The following is a 16,924-nucleotide window of genomic DNA, read 5'->3' as shown; positions in this document are numbered from 1 at the left end:
ATAAAGTCCGGCAATATGTTTTTATGACATAAAGATATGTGAAGAAAAAAAAGTTGGGTCAACTTTTTAATTTCCTTTTGCTAAAGTCAATTATGCAACTCTTCGATAATTCTATTTTAGAGCATAATTTAAAAAGAGTCGGTCTAAACCCTTAATCTTACGGTTGGAACATATATATCAACCAAATAACTATTGTTCAATGAAAGTAATTGTCTAATTGATAATTTATGTACTCCTATATTGGAACGTATTTGAATGAGAGAGCGAGGAAGCAATGGTTGAGTTCCTTGTATATAAAGATTCAACTTTTTATCAGTATATAATTCAAGAAAATTGATCTCCAACTTAAATGAATACTCGTACAGTCATACATATCCTATGAATTAGGATTGATGCAACTAATATCAACCTTATCAACAATAATATGTAAATCATAATGAATTTTGTAGGTTTAACTACACAGTGCACCCCAATCGCTTAGATACACCTAATTAAATATATATGAACCGAGTTTATTTTGGAATGATAGATATGATCCTAACATCTCGGAGATCGAAATTTGTCATTAATCTTCGTCTCGATTTCGGATTCATATTAGTTGCTGTAGAAAAAAGATGATTCGTATCAATATTAGTAAACTTACATACCCTTATACTACGGTGTGTATCATTATGCCATCTAACAACGAAAACTTAAATTGTACAAAAGTATGACGCGAATATATATAAGCTACAAATATCTACTACGCAGTGTATTTCAATTAGCCACTGTCCTCGGAAACTTAACAGGATTGCTCATTCTATTGCAAGAGCTGCGATGAACTGAGCATGACTATTATTTGCTTACTGTAAAAAAATATATATATTTATATATAAGCTACATAAAATCGAAAGTTAGATACGTCGGCCTCAACAGAGGAACTTGGTGATGCCAGGAGGGGGCTTGCCTCCACTGATTTTTCATATTGCAGTGTAAAATTATCAGTCAATTAATATGACTCAATGATTGAGTGTTCAATATTCACTCACAAAGTTAATACTCTAAAACCCCGTTCCACCATTATTTACACAAATTCTTATTTGTGACGGAGGTATCCGTCACAAACAAGAGACGGGTACCATATTCTCTCACACAAAACCCATAAGGGTGAGAGACAAAGCACATGGGGTGGGTACCCACCTTGTCCCCTCTACCCATTTCCACTCACATAATACCCGTCGCAAGATCCGACCCGTCGCAAGCAAGACTTATTGTATTATTTAACCCAAAATTCGCTATTAGAGTTACTCGAAAAATTCGTTCCACCCCAAAATTCGTTCTACCTATTAGTATTACTTTCAATTATCTACCAGTTACTCAAAAAACCCAATAATTCCAATTATCTACCAATTACCCGACTCGATCCGACCAGTCCCATCATCACCATACTAGAGTTGTGAAGTCATTATCCCTATGACCCTATTCATATTCATTCTCAAATTGACAACCACCTTCCAATTTATTTTCCAAATAATAAAATACCATAAACATCGCCCTCCACTACTTGACGAACAAGTAGTTTATCAGTTTATGAGGATCGACAAAGTAGCACACAATTCCCTCCTAGCCCGTCCCCACGTTAGACACACGCCCTTAACCCCAATAAACCAGCAATCACTAGTAGTCAACCTGGTTTTTACTTACTGTACAAGTCTTATCGTTTTGCCAACTTAGCCAAGGTCAATTCCGTCATTTCACTCAACCCCCCCACCTCACCCCCTAATCATTTTTTTTTGGGTACCGCCTTTCTTGCCAAGTTTCAACGTCAACAGTTTTTTTTTTAATGGTAAAATTAAAACCAACTGCTTAATTAACAATAGTATAAACGCGATCATACAAGTTTTTATCTAAGGTGGTTTTAAATATAATACAAGTAATTTTTTTGTAAAAACAATTTTATTTAGTAAATATTTTTTCACTAAATGGATCATAATATTTGAAAATGGAATCATTTTATCCAATATTTATCTAAACGATCTTATCTAAGAACAACTGAGTTAATTATTATTTTTTATTAATCGAACAAAATATTCTAGTTACATGTTAATAAAACCGGCCTTATTCTGGCGAACGTGGCAGTCTGTCACCCTCTAACATGGCTGGTATATATAGCTTACATGCTAGTAATATGCTATCATATACTTGAAGTTTTACCCTGTGCACGCTAAAGATAGCGATTGCAACCTGCAAGTTCTCTCGTCATAAAAAACTGGGGTTGATTTACCTAAAAAAAGTAATTTGCGTTTATGTATACACGATGGTTTGTATGTGCGCATCTGCCTAAAACACAGCCGGATAATAAATTAAAAAATAAAAATAAAACTGTCAAAATTTTTGATATAAGATGGTTTGATAATAGTTAAATTTTTTAATATTTTTTCCCTTTTTTTAAATTTATAATTTTTTTAATAAGACGGTTTTACGGGAGAGTTACTCCGTGCGACTTACTCTAACAAGTTACAACGGACAAAAAGCAAAACTTTCCATAAAACAGCCAAAACCATTTACAATTTGAACCGCCAAACTTTAAAATTTACTTGCCACCCACAATAAAATAATACTATTTCTCTCAAGTCGGTTCATCTGTTACGTATATATATATATTCCTCTTCCCCACTTTTCATTATTCCTACATCTCCAATACATATTGCATGAATTCAATTTTACAAACACCTTTTTGATTTTATCTTGCTACATAAGAAACCTAAATTCCTAAATAAATATGAACTTTTTTCAAATTTTGTAAATTTTCCATTTTACTTTTGTTGTACAATTTTCCAATTAAATTCAAAAAATTAAATTCCCTTTTTAACTTCAAGCAATGGATTTCAAACACCAGATTGAATTATCATCCTCGGTTTCGGATTGCGAAAGCGGTATCACCGGTTCATGTTGTCCAACTTCATCAGCGACGTCTCGGATTCGGCGTCAAGGAATCTTCAACGAGGGGGTAGCGGTGGAGATTGAGGAGGGGGAGAGGCCGTATGAATTGATTCGCCGGAGATTCCTCGCCGGTGTCGGAGATACGGCGGTTGTGACGGCGGTTCATCGGAGAAATTGGTCGGTGAATCCTTCAAGTATGGCGAGAATTCAAGCTTTTCAAGTTCATCTTAAAGGTTTGGAGAATAAGTATGGCGGTGGTAATGGCGGTGGGTCCACTAATATGAAGTTTGGTTGGTATGGCGGTGATAAAAGAAAAATCGAGAGGATTTTGGATCACGGGTTTGGTTTTCAAGATTTGTTGTTGAACAATCATGGCGCTATTCTTCTCTCTCCTGATGATTCCCCTGTTCCTAGGTATATTTTCCGTCCCGTCATTTCTTTACGTTTTCATTATTTAGTTGTCTCGATTATTTCTTTACGTTCCGTTATTTAGTTGTCTCGGTTATTTAATTGCAATCGAGGGAGTATCTCATTAGTCGAATATTGGACCGTCTAAGTTTTAATAAAATGAGTCTATATATAACGGTTTTATATAAGAATTTGTGTAATTTGTTACTCGGTATTTGTGTTGTTTATGTTACATTGTGGTTTATGAAGTATTTGAATTAATTGAACTAATGTGATTAGTTTTTGATTGATTTTTACAGTGTGGAGGATTCGAGTCCGGATGAAGACGGATTAAGACACGTCTTACTATGTCGTGTTCTACTAGGACGGTCAGAATTGGTTCATATTGGGTCGGGTCAAACACATCCAAGTTCCGACGCGTTCGATTCAGGGGTGGATTCGTATGATAAACCGAGTAAATACGTAATTTGGAGTACTAACATGAACACTCACATTTTACCCGAATACATTGTTACATTCAAAGCAAACGCAACAGCAGCTCAATCACCATCCAAAGGTACAAATTATAAATCTTAATAATTTAATTAATTTTATTTAATATCTTGTTTAATTTACGAATTAATTAATTAATGACTAATTATGTTGTTTAATTGTTTTTGTTTAGGTGTGTTTCCTAAGACACAAAATGGGATAAGAATGCCAACATCGCCATGGATTTCATTTCCGGCATTGATTTCGGTTTTGGCAAGATACTTACCATCTGATGCGGTTGCCTTGATTAGCAAGTATCATAAAGATTACAAAGTAATTACTCAAATCATTCCTCATTAAAATCTCATATCGGAGTTTAATTAAGTCGGTTTATTAATCAACAACGTTAATTTTTGTTCAACAGGAGAAGAAAATATCGCGACCGGACCTAATAGAAAAAGTTCGACACATTGCTGGGGATAAGCTATTGGTAGCTGTTATAAAATCGTTTAAAAGCGTTAAGGTAATACTCTAACAACGGTCTTATTTGAGTTTTTTGACGAATGCTTAATCTCCATGTTAATGACGTTTTAATACGTGGAATGCAAGGAAGTCCCCTAATTAGATGTGGTTTGGTTGTTTGATTCTGATTTTGTTCCTAATTTTGTTGCGTGTCACTTTCGGTTTTCCTTACTTAAACAAAAATTGAAACGATTAAAACGAACAAAGTTGTATATTATGTGATGTCATTGATGTAGTCAAATTTGGTTATGCTTTCATATTGTACGCTTTGATTAAAATTAATTGCTTCTAGATATTTATGTTCTTATTACATGACTAGACCAAATGATATTATACAATAATAGTCAATTTGATAAGAACGTATCCCCTCTTGCTTTAAATTAATTAATTATATGACTAGACTACTTAAGCAAGTTGTTAATTAGCCTCTAATCACGGGTTGTCGTTGATATGTTACGGGTTGTCAAGGTTCAATCAATAGCGGTGAGTCCATACAGTTTAGTAGATTGGGTCAAGTCGTGCATATGTGTCAATGACAATTATTTTTATGACGATTTAATTAATTCCGTTTGTTATTCATTTGTGCAGGAATCGAGGATGTCACACCACAACACTAACAAGTAACAACTAACAATTAGGAAGACTACATAATTTGATGGGAAGAAGTTGATACATACAAGATATAGCGGCTGGCTAGATAGGGATGTATTTTGTTTGAATCAAGTTGTAAATTGTTTTCAAATCGGAGTAGGGGGGTTGGTTAGAGTTAAATCATAGTTTTGTTTTCGTTAATCCGAATGCTTAATGAGCACAAGGGTTCGTAGCCTAGGATAGAGATCATTTAAATTTGTAGTACTTGTTTGTCTTGTTGGTTATAAATATATCGGAGATTATGATGAACGATTGACTTGTCGGAATTGTTAATTTCAGAACATATCGTTTGGACCTTAGTATTAAGACGGTTTTATGTAACCTACCCAGCAATCTAAAATCGGTGGGTAGCTATTCAAAACTCGAAAATTTGCGATCGACAGTTAAGCCCACAGATGGGTTATACGCCCCTTGAAAGAGTGGAAGACGTGCAACATAAGATCAGTGGGTCGGTGAATACAAAGCGGAGTAGAAACCGTGTGCTGTTAGGATCACACAATTTGGGATTATACAATTGGTTTAGGGTCAGACCACTTTGTTGTATGGTCCACGTGATATCAACTTCCAACAAATGTAAGACCTCAATATGCTTCACATTTTACAATGGTTTTATGCACGTTTAAATATTAGTCTTAATCTCTTATACAAAAACATCATTATAACATAGACAGATCATGTGCTAATAATGTCTGCTAATAATGTCAACAATGTAACAAAAACAAAAAAATAATGTCAACAACATAATGTAACAAAAACAAAAAATAATGTCATAGCGTTTTCCACATGCTCTAACCATCCCGCAGAAAATCACCTTAACTGATTGCCAATATATTAACTCTTAATCTTTTTTTCAGTATTTTATAGACTTATAGAGTACATGTTATCGTCTTTATGGTTTGCCTTGTTGCTTGTATGGCGGTGGTCCTATGAGGTATCATTTGGCGAAAATGGATTTCCTGGTCTGTCCATTACTCTTTCTTTAATACGTTAAAATTGGTAAGGGACCTCGTTGGTCCATGTTGCTGGTTTGCTGACACACTTTGTGTGCTTTTGTTTTTCGGCTTTGATGGATTGAGTATTTGGTTGGATTCGCCTTTTTTTTTTATTATTATTAAGAAAAAAAGGCTCTGTCTATGGTCAGGTGTGTGTCGGTGTGCGAGGCTGTGTGTGTCTTTTGGGTCTGATATGGTGATTCCCCCCTTTACCCCCGCCTATTGGACCCGTTTCTTGTGTGTCGGTTGTGTGAGATGTATGGGTGGTTTTTGTAGTTTCCTTCTATCTATGGTGAGTCTTTGTTGGTTGGGTTCTTGCTTGGGGCGAATCATTAGGTTGTGTTGATATGAGCCTGGTGTGGAGTTGGTGGTACTGCAGTGGTGGATTTCGTCTTCATGAAAAGACTTTGTTGGAATGTAAGGGGTTTAAATAACCCTCTTGCTCCTACGATTGCGAAGACTAGAGAAATTATTTTGAGTACTTATTTTGATTTTTTTTCTTATCTGAAACAAAGTGTAAAGTAAAATTAGTTGATCCTATTTTTCGTTACTTTGGGTTCTCTCGGAGTTTTGGTGTAGATGCTCATGAAACCAAATGAGACATTTGGTTTGGTTTTAGGTCTGATGCTCAGTTTGAGTGTATTTTTGCTTGTCAAAACTTTATTATCATCAAAGTCATGCAATGCAAAGATAGCTTTTGGTATTTGTGTTTATGGCGAACCAATCACTCATAAGTGAGAAATCGTTTGGAATGATCCCAGTCAATGGATCTGCTCTTTTGAAAACCCTTGCCTTCTTATAGGGGACTTTAACCAAGTTGACTATCAAGAAGATAAATGGGGAGGTAGTAAAGGTAGGATCCCAGGAGCTTCATGTTTTAATAAATGAAAGGCTCGACATTTTTTTATGGATATTCCTTTTAAGGGGCCAAGATTTACATGGTGTAACAAGAGGGAAGATCATAGTATAGTGCTGGAACGATTTGATAAGGGGTACGGATCGTGGGATTGGAATGATATTTTTCTGAATTCTGGTATCACTCACCTTCATATTCAAGTTTCGGACCATGCGCCTATTATTTTTGAAACAGATTTACTTACTTGTAATGGTATAAGACCTTATAGAATGGAGGTCTGGAACCTGGATTACGAGGAGTGTATTTGCTTGGTACATAACGAATGGTTTGTCCCTGTCCCAGGCTCTATTATGGTCAGAATGATACGGAAATTTTCTAAGGCTAGAAATTGTATGCGTCTCTGGTCTATTTCTAAGAGAAAAGAGTGGAATAAGAAATGGAGTGATTTTGACGACACTTTGGAAAAAGGTTTGCATGAAATCGAGACAATGGGAGTGACTCGGACTTTCACTACTGCGTATGCTAGTCAAGCGGAGTATGCTAAGGTTTCGGCTAAATATTGGAAACAGCGTGCCAAGATTAAATGGAATATAGAGGGAGATACATGCTCCAAGTACTTCTTTAATTGGGTTAAGGGTAGAGCCGGTAGGAATTATATTGCTGGGATTAAAATGGATAATGGGGAGTGAAATTTTGACACCGAGGACATTATGGGATTATTTGTCCAATTCTACGTTGGTCTGTTTAAGGAAGGAGTGAATGAGGTCTCGTTTGATGAGTACTTCCCTACTGTTAATAATTTGTTTACTGTCAATAAAGGGTTCCTTTCTCCGGATGACAGTGATGCTCTTGGCAACCATTTCACTCCTAAGGAGGTTCGCACGATAGTGTTTCAGCTTGGCCCGTTAAAATCTCCTGGACTTGATGATATTCTTGCTATAAATGTTGGCACTTCATCAAGCATGATGTTATTGGGACAGTCTTAGCTATCTTGAATGGTAATAGTTCTCCAAAATTCTTGAATAAGACCTTCTTAATTCTTATTCTTAAGTCTAGTGCCCCTGAAACGGTAGATAACTTCCGCCCTATTAGTTTGTGTAATGTTATAATGAAAATTATTATAAGGTGTATCACTAATCGATTGAATAAGTTCACGGGAAAACTAGTGGGCGACTTCCAAAATGTGTTTGTTCATGGGAGGAATATTGGTGATAATATATTAATTACTAATGAAAATTTTACAAAACAGTTCATCTTCTAGAAATGGCAGGATGGGTAGAATGGCGTTTAAAGCGGACAAGAGCAAAGCTTATGACCGGTTAGACTGGAATTTTATTAGAGGTACTGTAACACCCCGGCCCAAACCGGGTCGGGAGCGGTTACTTATGATAGCTCACCAGGCTGTGTACATGGCCCACAGATCAACACGGGTCCTTTACAGCGCATTTTGTCCTCACTCATGTGCATCCCGGAAACCTTCCCAGGAGGTCACCCATCCTAAGACTACTCCCAGTCAAGCACGCTTAACTTTGGAGTTCTTTCGCATGGATGACCATAAAAGATAGTGCACTTTGTTGATATGAGTAGTACTTCCAATCCCTTTAAGCACTAGTCATTTAAGCCTATCACTGGACCTCTTCAATTACCGTGGGGTGTTACAGTCGCTGGTTTTGATGGGATTCCCCTGCAACTTCATTCAGCTGATTATGAAGTGTATCACGACGGTGTCCTATGAAATATTGGTTAATGGTGTTCCCTCTAGCCGTATCCACCCGAGTTGCGGTCTTCGTCACGGTGATCCACTTTCCCCATATATTTTTGTTCTGTGCACTGAAATTCTCTCGTTAAACATTCTGCGCATGGAGAAGGATGGGCTTATACAAGGAATTAAGGTTAGCAGGAAGAGTATCCCTATCTCTCATATGCTCTTCACGGATGATTCTATGTTTTTTATTGAAGGTAATTCTAAGAGTTGCGTTAACCTGGACAAAGTTATTAAGGAGTACTGTCATGCATCGGGTTAGGTTATTAATGATAATAAATCTTCTATGACACTAAGCTCGTGCTCTAGTCTTTCATTTGCTCGAAAATGTTTGAAAACCTTCAATATACCGTGTGGCACTAATATGGGTTCCTACTTGGGTATTCATACAGATGTGGGTCTCTCAGGGTGTTATAAAAGTAAAAGAGAAATTTTTGAGTTTATCATTGAAAAGGTTAGGAAGCGATTATCATCATGTTATTGTGTTCTTCTATCATCGGCTGGTAGATTGGCTTTTATTTCTTCTGTCTTATCTTCCCTTTCTGTTTACTTTATATCGTTATTTAAAATACCGATAAGTGTGACAAAAATATTAGATGCTATATTGTCACATTTTTGGTGGGCGGGTCAAAAGAAATCTCCTTCTATTAGTTGGTGTAATAGGCTATTCCCAAGCCAACCTAAAGGGAATGGTGGTCTGGGTGTTAGACGTATGAAAGAGTTCAATCAAGCTCTCTTAGCAAAGATTGGATGGAGAATGATCACCCACCCAGATTCTATTCTTAGTAAGTCTATTGCTGCTAAATATGGCCTAAGGTGGCGAGATGTCGATCTACTTTTTAATAATGGTAAGAGTAATTCTTCTTGGGGAAGGAAAGATATTGCTTGGGGCCTTCAACTCATTAAACCAATTTCTAATCTTAGTGTTTGGAACACTAAATGGGTTAACGGAAGGGTGCCGAAACCACGATGTTTAGAGCTTCTTACCGATCCCCCTAATTTGAGTAACTTGAGAATAAAAAACATTATCTATAACAATAGCTGTTGGGACCGTAGATTAGTGTCTATGTTTTTTGATGAATCCTCTGTGAAAGACATTATTGCTATTCCGATTCGATGCTCTGAAGACAGTGTTAACTTCTTTTGGTCGGCTTCTTCGTCTGGAAATTACTCAGTTAAGATTGGCTACCACATTGAACTAAAAAACTCATGGAATTCTTCAGCTACCCCGAAGGACCTTTCAAGAGTTCCAGGTGCGTGTATCTGTGTCTTTCAGAAAATCCTATGGAATCTTCCAGGGCCGAAAAGCTGTATTATTCTTATTTGGAAAAATCTCACTGAACCATTTCCCTGTGGGGAAGCCTTCTTAAAGAGGGGTTTTGATGGCCCATTTACTTGTGTGCTTTGTGATTCACAAGAAACGGAAAAGCCTGATCATCTTTTCCGTGATTGTTCATTTGCTAGTAGAGTTTGGGCTGGAAGTGTTTTGGGGATTCGGGCTCAATCAAGGAATAATTTGAACCGCGAGTCTTGGATTTGCAATTGGCTTTCTGTTCCTTTTAAGGCTGATAACAAATAAGAGGCTTGTCTTTCCTTTTTGTGTACTATTTGGACTATCTGGGTGGTAAGGTGTAGAAAGGTCTTTGATAATTCTGAGTGTTCGCCTATTGGTGCTATCTTACTATACCAAGATTCTCTTTAATGGGCTCTTTTGGCCGAGGATAAGAAATCAGGGTCCATAACTTTCCAAACACCTTTGGAGGAAGACTTGACTAACCTTAGGAATGAAGTTCTCTTTCCTTTGATCCAAGATTCTCTTAACTGCTCACAGTCTCATATTTATGTGGATGCTGCATGGTCAAAAGAGCTTGTTGCTGGTTTGGGTGGGTGTATCATGTTTGATAATGAGGTTGTGTCTGAATTCTGTATCAAAGGAAAAGTTGAAAATGCTGAACAAGCAGAAGCTTTGGCAATTAAGGAGGCCTTGAAGTGGGCGCTCTCTCACAATATCTTTCATGTTACCATTTTCTCTGATTGTCTACAGGTCTTGCTCAAGTACTGAAGTATTCTCAACTCAAACATTGGACTAGGAATACTGTTGAAGATATCAATGGATTAGCGGCAAACTTTCACTGTGTTTCTTTTTCTTATGTTCCTAGAATTTGTAATAAAGCCACTCATAGGTTAGCTAAGCGTGCTACTAAATTGTAGAACTCGTTAACCCGATTGTCAAAAAAAAAAAAATTACTTTTTCAATCATGTCTCTCATTGTTCACTTGAACTACTTGACCAAGCTCTCTCTAGCCAATGCAGTATGGAGTAGTTTTTTATTCCGGACCAGTCTGAAGATGATACCTACTAGGCCATCAACAAGGTCAAGTTTGTGAAAAGAAGTTCACCACATGACCTTTTTTACAATCCGCTCATCCAAATTATTATATGTTTGATCTTTAACTAACCTAACCCAATCCAGTGAGGATCACATGTCCCACTTTTGTGTCCCATTGTGTGTGCCACTCCACTTACTTTTTGACACATCACTTATGGCAAAATAAAATATTGCAGCAAATATATAAACTTGTTGATGTGTTAGAAAGTAAGTGGTGTGACACATACAATGGGACACCAAATGGGACAGAGGATCTTCACTGAACCCAACCACCCTTCCCCATGACCTTGGTTGGGACTTGGGAGTGGTATATGAACAAAGAAAGAATGTACGATTATATGATTAATAAAAACGACAATCTTTGCCCACTCGACTTTAATTTTTCATGAATCAACTTCTTACTATTTGTGTTTGTGATAATGTCCACTCAATCTCAATCTCGGCTTTCTCTTGGTTGCTGGTATGAGGAAGAGGGGGATTACGACCCTTGATCACGGCAATAGCAAACCCGGCAGACCGCTTGGCCTCCTTTTAGAATAAAGAGGCATAAATACATTGCCATAACGCAGGTATTCTTCATCAGCCAAACATGGGACGGCGTACCTTCTGAGGTGGAGTAACATAAGGGCCCATAATTACTATTCTATTTCTCACCATACTTGTTCTTCTTCACGCTGCTTCTTTTTTTTTTCCAGAACCTGGGTTTTATGTAGATTTCAGATTTGAGTATTTGTAGACACCTCGTTTCTGCACCTCTCGCAAACCACCCGGTGATGATTGGGCCGCATGTTTGGTACGCGGAACGATTTGTGACAGTTCGTAAGATTATCGTCAAGTGATTGCTCAAATATTAATGTTTACCTCTTAGTTGTCATCTACGTGCCGATACGGTCGTTTTGGCAGTAATTAGAGTACATTTGGAGTCCGGGCCTAAAACCGTCTTCATTTTCTGATAACCGTTAAATCCCGAGTCAGAATGTTCTGGAATGTTCCGGATATTTCTATTCCATATTTCACAATTTTAATCCTTTGGTAAACAAATCTTCGTAATATTCACATAAAATATTAAGGAAAACCAAATTATTTCCGTCCTAGCATAACTTAAACACGGAAATCTTTCTTCCGCAGGAGGAAACCACTTGGGAACAGACGCAGCAGGTGCTGCTGTAACACCCCGGCCCAAACCGGGTCGGGCGCGGTTACTTATGATAGCTCACCAGGCTGTGTACATGGCCCACAGATCAACACGGGTCCTTTATAGCGCATTTTGTCCTCACTCATTGTGGACAGCGGGCTGCCCACGGGGGCGCTTGGTGAGAAGCGAAGACAAGCGTTTGCATTTTGTATGGAGTCGCCACCAATTTTTATGGGAAATTGGAACCGTTCGAATACCTCATGTCATGTCAAGACATAAAGTAGTGACATGAACACTAAGCAATCGTTACCCTTAGCATTATATGTCTAGAATGACTCTCGTGGATGCCAATGAATACGGGTGTTCATAGAGATCTGGAGTAAGGGGTGAGGGTACGTATTAGGAAGCTCTTTTGATCGAACACCTAATCCCGCCCGCCTCGATAGCGGCCTCTACTAATGATTAGGGATATCATTTATACTTGATATATCGTCGGCTATATGCATGCAATGCAACATCCAAGTTTTAATCCTAGCATGTGAAGAATTAACTAAGTCGGTTAAACACGTAATTAGCATACAATTAATGTCGAAGTAGGATTTAATGCTCATTTACATGTGAAAACATACAAAACATAGGATAAATACAATAACGAAAATTACAATAATTACATTGGAATAGGCGATTTATGTCGAAAATACCTTTAAAACGGATAATTTGAGAAAAAGAAATAAAAGAAAGAAAATTAAAAGAATCAAATAAATTAACAAACAGGAATTAGCGTGATATTACGGATATTAGTTGATTAAACGTAGACTAATTTAACTAGGTCAAGGCGAAAACGGAGTTCGGGACAGAAATCATCTCGAACAAAGCAGCAGAGAAGAGTGCCCTCTGAAAGAAGAGCGCGCAGATTCTTTGCGTCTGTTCCAAGGGTGAGTTCTGGCTGTGAAGCCGGAACTGCAAATCGTTAATGTAAATTGATGATTTTAATGATGGATTAAATTATGTACTCGGATGAAAGTGATTAGCATGTTATTTAACATATGATTGGGTCATAAAAACAGTAAAACATGGATGAGACGGATGCAAACGAATTAATTTACATGAATGAACGATTAAAATATTAATGAGTCCTCTATTGAAATAATTAACTAGACTAAACATGATGAATATACAACGAATATACGACGAACAACAGGTTAGAATGTATCAATGACGAATTCCAGAGATTCAATATGAATGAATCGAACCTCTAAAATCCGGGTTTGAATTTAATGACGGAAACCCGCAAATATTGGATTACTTGGGATTTAAGTCGGATTTAGCAATGAATTAAACATGTTAATGAATGATGATTAATATACATATGATTTATTAAACTATTGTACCGAAGAATTAATCAAACAAACAAAAGAAGGATTTTGAATACGAATTACAGAGGACAAGCGAAGAAGAAAGGAAGCAGGAGCTGCGGCGTCTCACGAAGAGGCGCGGCGAGGAATGCGCTCCTTCAAGAGGCGCAGATTCTGCGTCCTTTCTCGATCATCTCTCGGAAATCCGCAAAAAACAGGTTTTAACAAAGGGTTTTAGAAATCGATTTTAATGGTACTTTCGACATAAACCTTACAATTGATTATACAATAAATAAAAATACAATAAATAAAAGAGAGATTACACCCTCAGACTTACATGTTGACGAAACGAGAAGGACTAAGATATCGATTAGTGATGCTCGACGCGAATGCAATGAAAGTGCCCTCGTAAGAGGAAAACGATTAAGTTGATTGATTAAATTGATTGATTATTGTGTAGTTGGTCAAATTGGTCGGTCATGCAACGGAGAGGCTGGTACCCGGAAGGATCCGAGCTTACGTGGTCGAAAGTTCAAGCACGTAGGCGCCAATTAGTAAGAACAAAGTCTAGAATGCAAAGGGAGAAGAGAAGGGCGGACACTCGCGTGAGAAATATGAGGAGCGAAGGCTCCTATTTATACTAATCACGTGAAGGAATAGGGTTTCGGAGACTCTTTGGAAGTGAATCTCGGAAAGATATGAAAAAGATACGTGGAACATGCGAGAGAAGGGCACGGAAGAGGCGCAGCGACACTCGTCTCTTGGAAGAGGCGCAAAGACTGCTTGCGTCTATTCCCAGGAGGTTTCCTCCTGCTGAAGAAAGATTTCCGCGTTTGAGTTATGGTAGGACGGAAATAATTCGATCTTCCTTAATATTTAATAGGAATATTACGGGATATTATTTGCCAAAAGATAAAACTTGTAAAATATGGAATAGAAATATCCGGAACATTCCAGAACATTCCGACTCGGGATTTAACAGTTATAAGAAAATGGAGACGGTTTTTGACCCGGACTCCGAATGTACTCTAATTACTGCCAAAACGACCGTATCGGGACGTAGATGACAACAAAGAGGTCGACATTAATATTTGAGCAATCACTTGACGATAATCTTACGAACTGTCACAAATCGTTCCGCGAATCAAACATGCGGCCCAATCATCACCGGGTGGTTTGCGAGGGTGCGAAAATGAGGTATCTCTGAGCCCCCACTTTGACGAGGCTTGGACAAGGCGAAAGTCAAAGTATAGCCATCAGGTCAATCGAAGATTACAACCTGACGACTATGGCGACGCGAGGCGGCTCAAGGAGTCTGAACCAAGGACCTGTCGTCGGGAACATTTTAGAGTCTGTCGACTATCGGGAGGGTCGTTTAAAGTCCATTAGACTACGTAAGGAAGCTCGACCATAAGAAGAGACCATACCGAGATCTAATCGAACTTCGCGGGAAACAAGAAATATTGAAAAGCAAAGCAGGACGTCGGTAGAAATCTGCAGGGAATCCGCTGCTGCGTCGGTCTCAAACGAACTCGGCAAAACTTGAGGTTGAATCGCTTGCGTCGGTCTCAAGCGAACTCTTCTTTCAAATATACTTGACGACTAGAAACATCTTGATCGTCATGGAAGATATCTCGAATGAGCGATCTTTGCAAAATACTCTCATACTGGATATAATGATTTTGAGCAATCTTTGCAAAATCTCACTACCGGATAAAATGAATTGAGCAATATCAAAATATCTGCTGCTACTGGATAGAATAAATTGAGCAATATTTGCGAAATATCACTGCGCGGATAAAATGCGGGCCGGAACGAAAGAAAATCATCGAAACGGACCAAAAGAATATAATAGCGTTGAAGAAGAGGCGCACCAAAGATGGGCCCACAAATAACGAACTCATAACGAATTTTTGAAAATTCGTATGGAGGGAACACAAGGAAGAGGCGCAGCAAGAGCTGCGTCTCTTGGAAGAGGCGCAGCACTTGCTGCGTCTTTTCCCCAAATTGGCTTTTCTGCGTAAAAACGCGAAATCAGACGGATTGTATTTCATTATTTCGAAATACAATTCTTGCAATTTCTCTCTCAAATCTTCACCATTTCCGTCGAGGTTTGATCCAAAAGCTTGCATTAAACATGACTAATCGAGGTATGTATTCCAATCTTGCATTAATCATCTACATTTGTTGAATTTTTGAGCCGAAACAATTAGGGTTTTCGACCCTTTTGATCGAAAATTTGGGGCTTTTCCCCCAAATGGATTTGTCATGCCAATTTGATGTTAGAAATGGATAGTAGGCAATGTTAGGAACATAACCATGTATTTGTTTTGAATTTTTGTCGAGTATTGAGCTCTTGAGTGAAATTTGAGACGGTTTTACAGCTAAATCGTAAATTGCTTCGAAAATAGCCTTAGGATTGCCCATTTGCGATGATATTTGATATTTGGGATCCTTGAATGATGGGTAAATTTCCTACCATCTCGGAATTTTGGTTTGTGACAACTTTTTCCAGGACACCTTTCTAGGGCATAATCGCCGTTATAACGAAATGCTGCCGAATTTTCGACTTGAACCCGGAACTAGGCTTTGACTTTGACTTGACTTGACCCAATTTATCACATGAGTGATTGGGTTAGTAGGAATATGGCCAAAGATGGCATGGAAAGGGTCGTTTTCAGGGCCTTGAAGGCTCAAAAACTCCTTAACAAAGGCTCGTCGTCATGTGACGCGGCCTGAATTTACTTTAACGTTGCAGGTGATGAGGCTTCTACTTCTGGGAGGACTCCCATGGAGATAGACGCCACTACCATTGAGGAGGCTTTAGAGCAGGCCTTCACCGCTGCGGTGATGGCTGCTGAGTTTCACGAGGAGGAGGCTGTCGAGGAGGAGGAGATCCCGAGACGAGCCAACGTTGGGCGAGGAGGTCGTCAGCTGAGGGGAGCTCCTGCGTGGGCCGAGACCTGGGAGAGTAGGCACCTCGTGTGGGCTGCAGAGGGTCATCTGTCCTACAGGACGGTGAAGAGTCTGGTAAATAGGAATTCACTACTCATTATTCATTCTCTTTCATTCTTTTTTGGTCCAAAATTCCTTCAATTCATTCAAAACTAAAGATAGCTTTGTTTCAAATCATAATAGGAGGCCGGGAACATCAGGTCGTTCTCGGGTTACACGACGGCGATGGAGCACTACGAGCGGTTGTCGGCGGGGGAGAGGGCCATGATCGAGCGTGGAGCGTTTGGTCCTCTGGTTCAGGTCTGGAGGGATATCGTGAAGAGGAAGTTGCGGGCTAACCTTAGCCTGGTCCGCGCTTTCTTGGACCGATTCTGGGATACGACTTCCACGTTTCACCTGCCTTTCGGTGAGGTGGGAGTCACTCTGGAGGATTACGGCATGATTTCTGGTCTGCCGTGCGGGACCGAGGAGATGGTGTGGCCGGAGACTGCCATGAGGGCGGACTC

At 38.7% G+C, this 16,924-nt stretch overlaps 2 protein-coding genes across 2 annotated transcripts; both read left to right on the top strand.

Moving 5' to 3' along the window:
* The first annotated feature begins 2,554 nt into the window (after nt 1-2,554).
* On the top strand, nt 2,555-5,223 carry LOC141653141 (putative inactive poly [ADP-ribose] polymerase SRO5). Its single transcript, XM_074460807.1, has 5 exons — nt 2,555-3,336; nt 3,630-3,886; nt 3,995-4,134; nt 4,226-4,324; nt 4,912-5,223. Exons 1-5 carry the CDS (start codon nt 2,861-2,863, stop codon nt 4,945-4,947), a joined length of 1,008 nt encoding a protein of 335 aa, XP_074316908.1. The 5' UTR covers nt 2,555-2,860; the 3' UTR covers nt 4,948-5,223.
* A 1,649-nt stretch (nt 5,224-6,872) lies between these two features.
* LOC141651175 (uncharacterized) lies at nt 6,873-7,511 on the top strand. Its single transcript, XM_074458897.1, has one exon. It carries the CDS (start codon nt 6,873-6,875, stop codon nt 7,509-7,511), a length of 639 nt encoding a protein of 212 aa, XP_074314998.1.
* Nucleotides 7,512-16,924: the final 9,413 nt, after the last annotated feature.

This window comes from Silene latifolia, chromosome 4 (assembly GCF_048544455.1).
Source record: "Silene latifolia isolate original U9 population chromosome 4, ASM4854445v1, whole genome shotgun sequence".
Classification (NCBI taxonomy): domain Eukaryota; kingdom Viridiplantae; phylum Streptophyta; class Magnoliopsida; order Caryophyllales; family Caryophyllaceae; genus Silene; species Silene latifolia.
The sequence above is the reverse complement of the archived record's forward strand: the minus strand, read 5'-3'. Positions and strand labels throughout refer to the sequence as shown.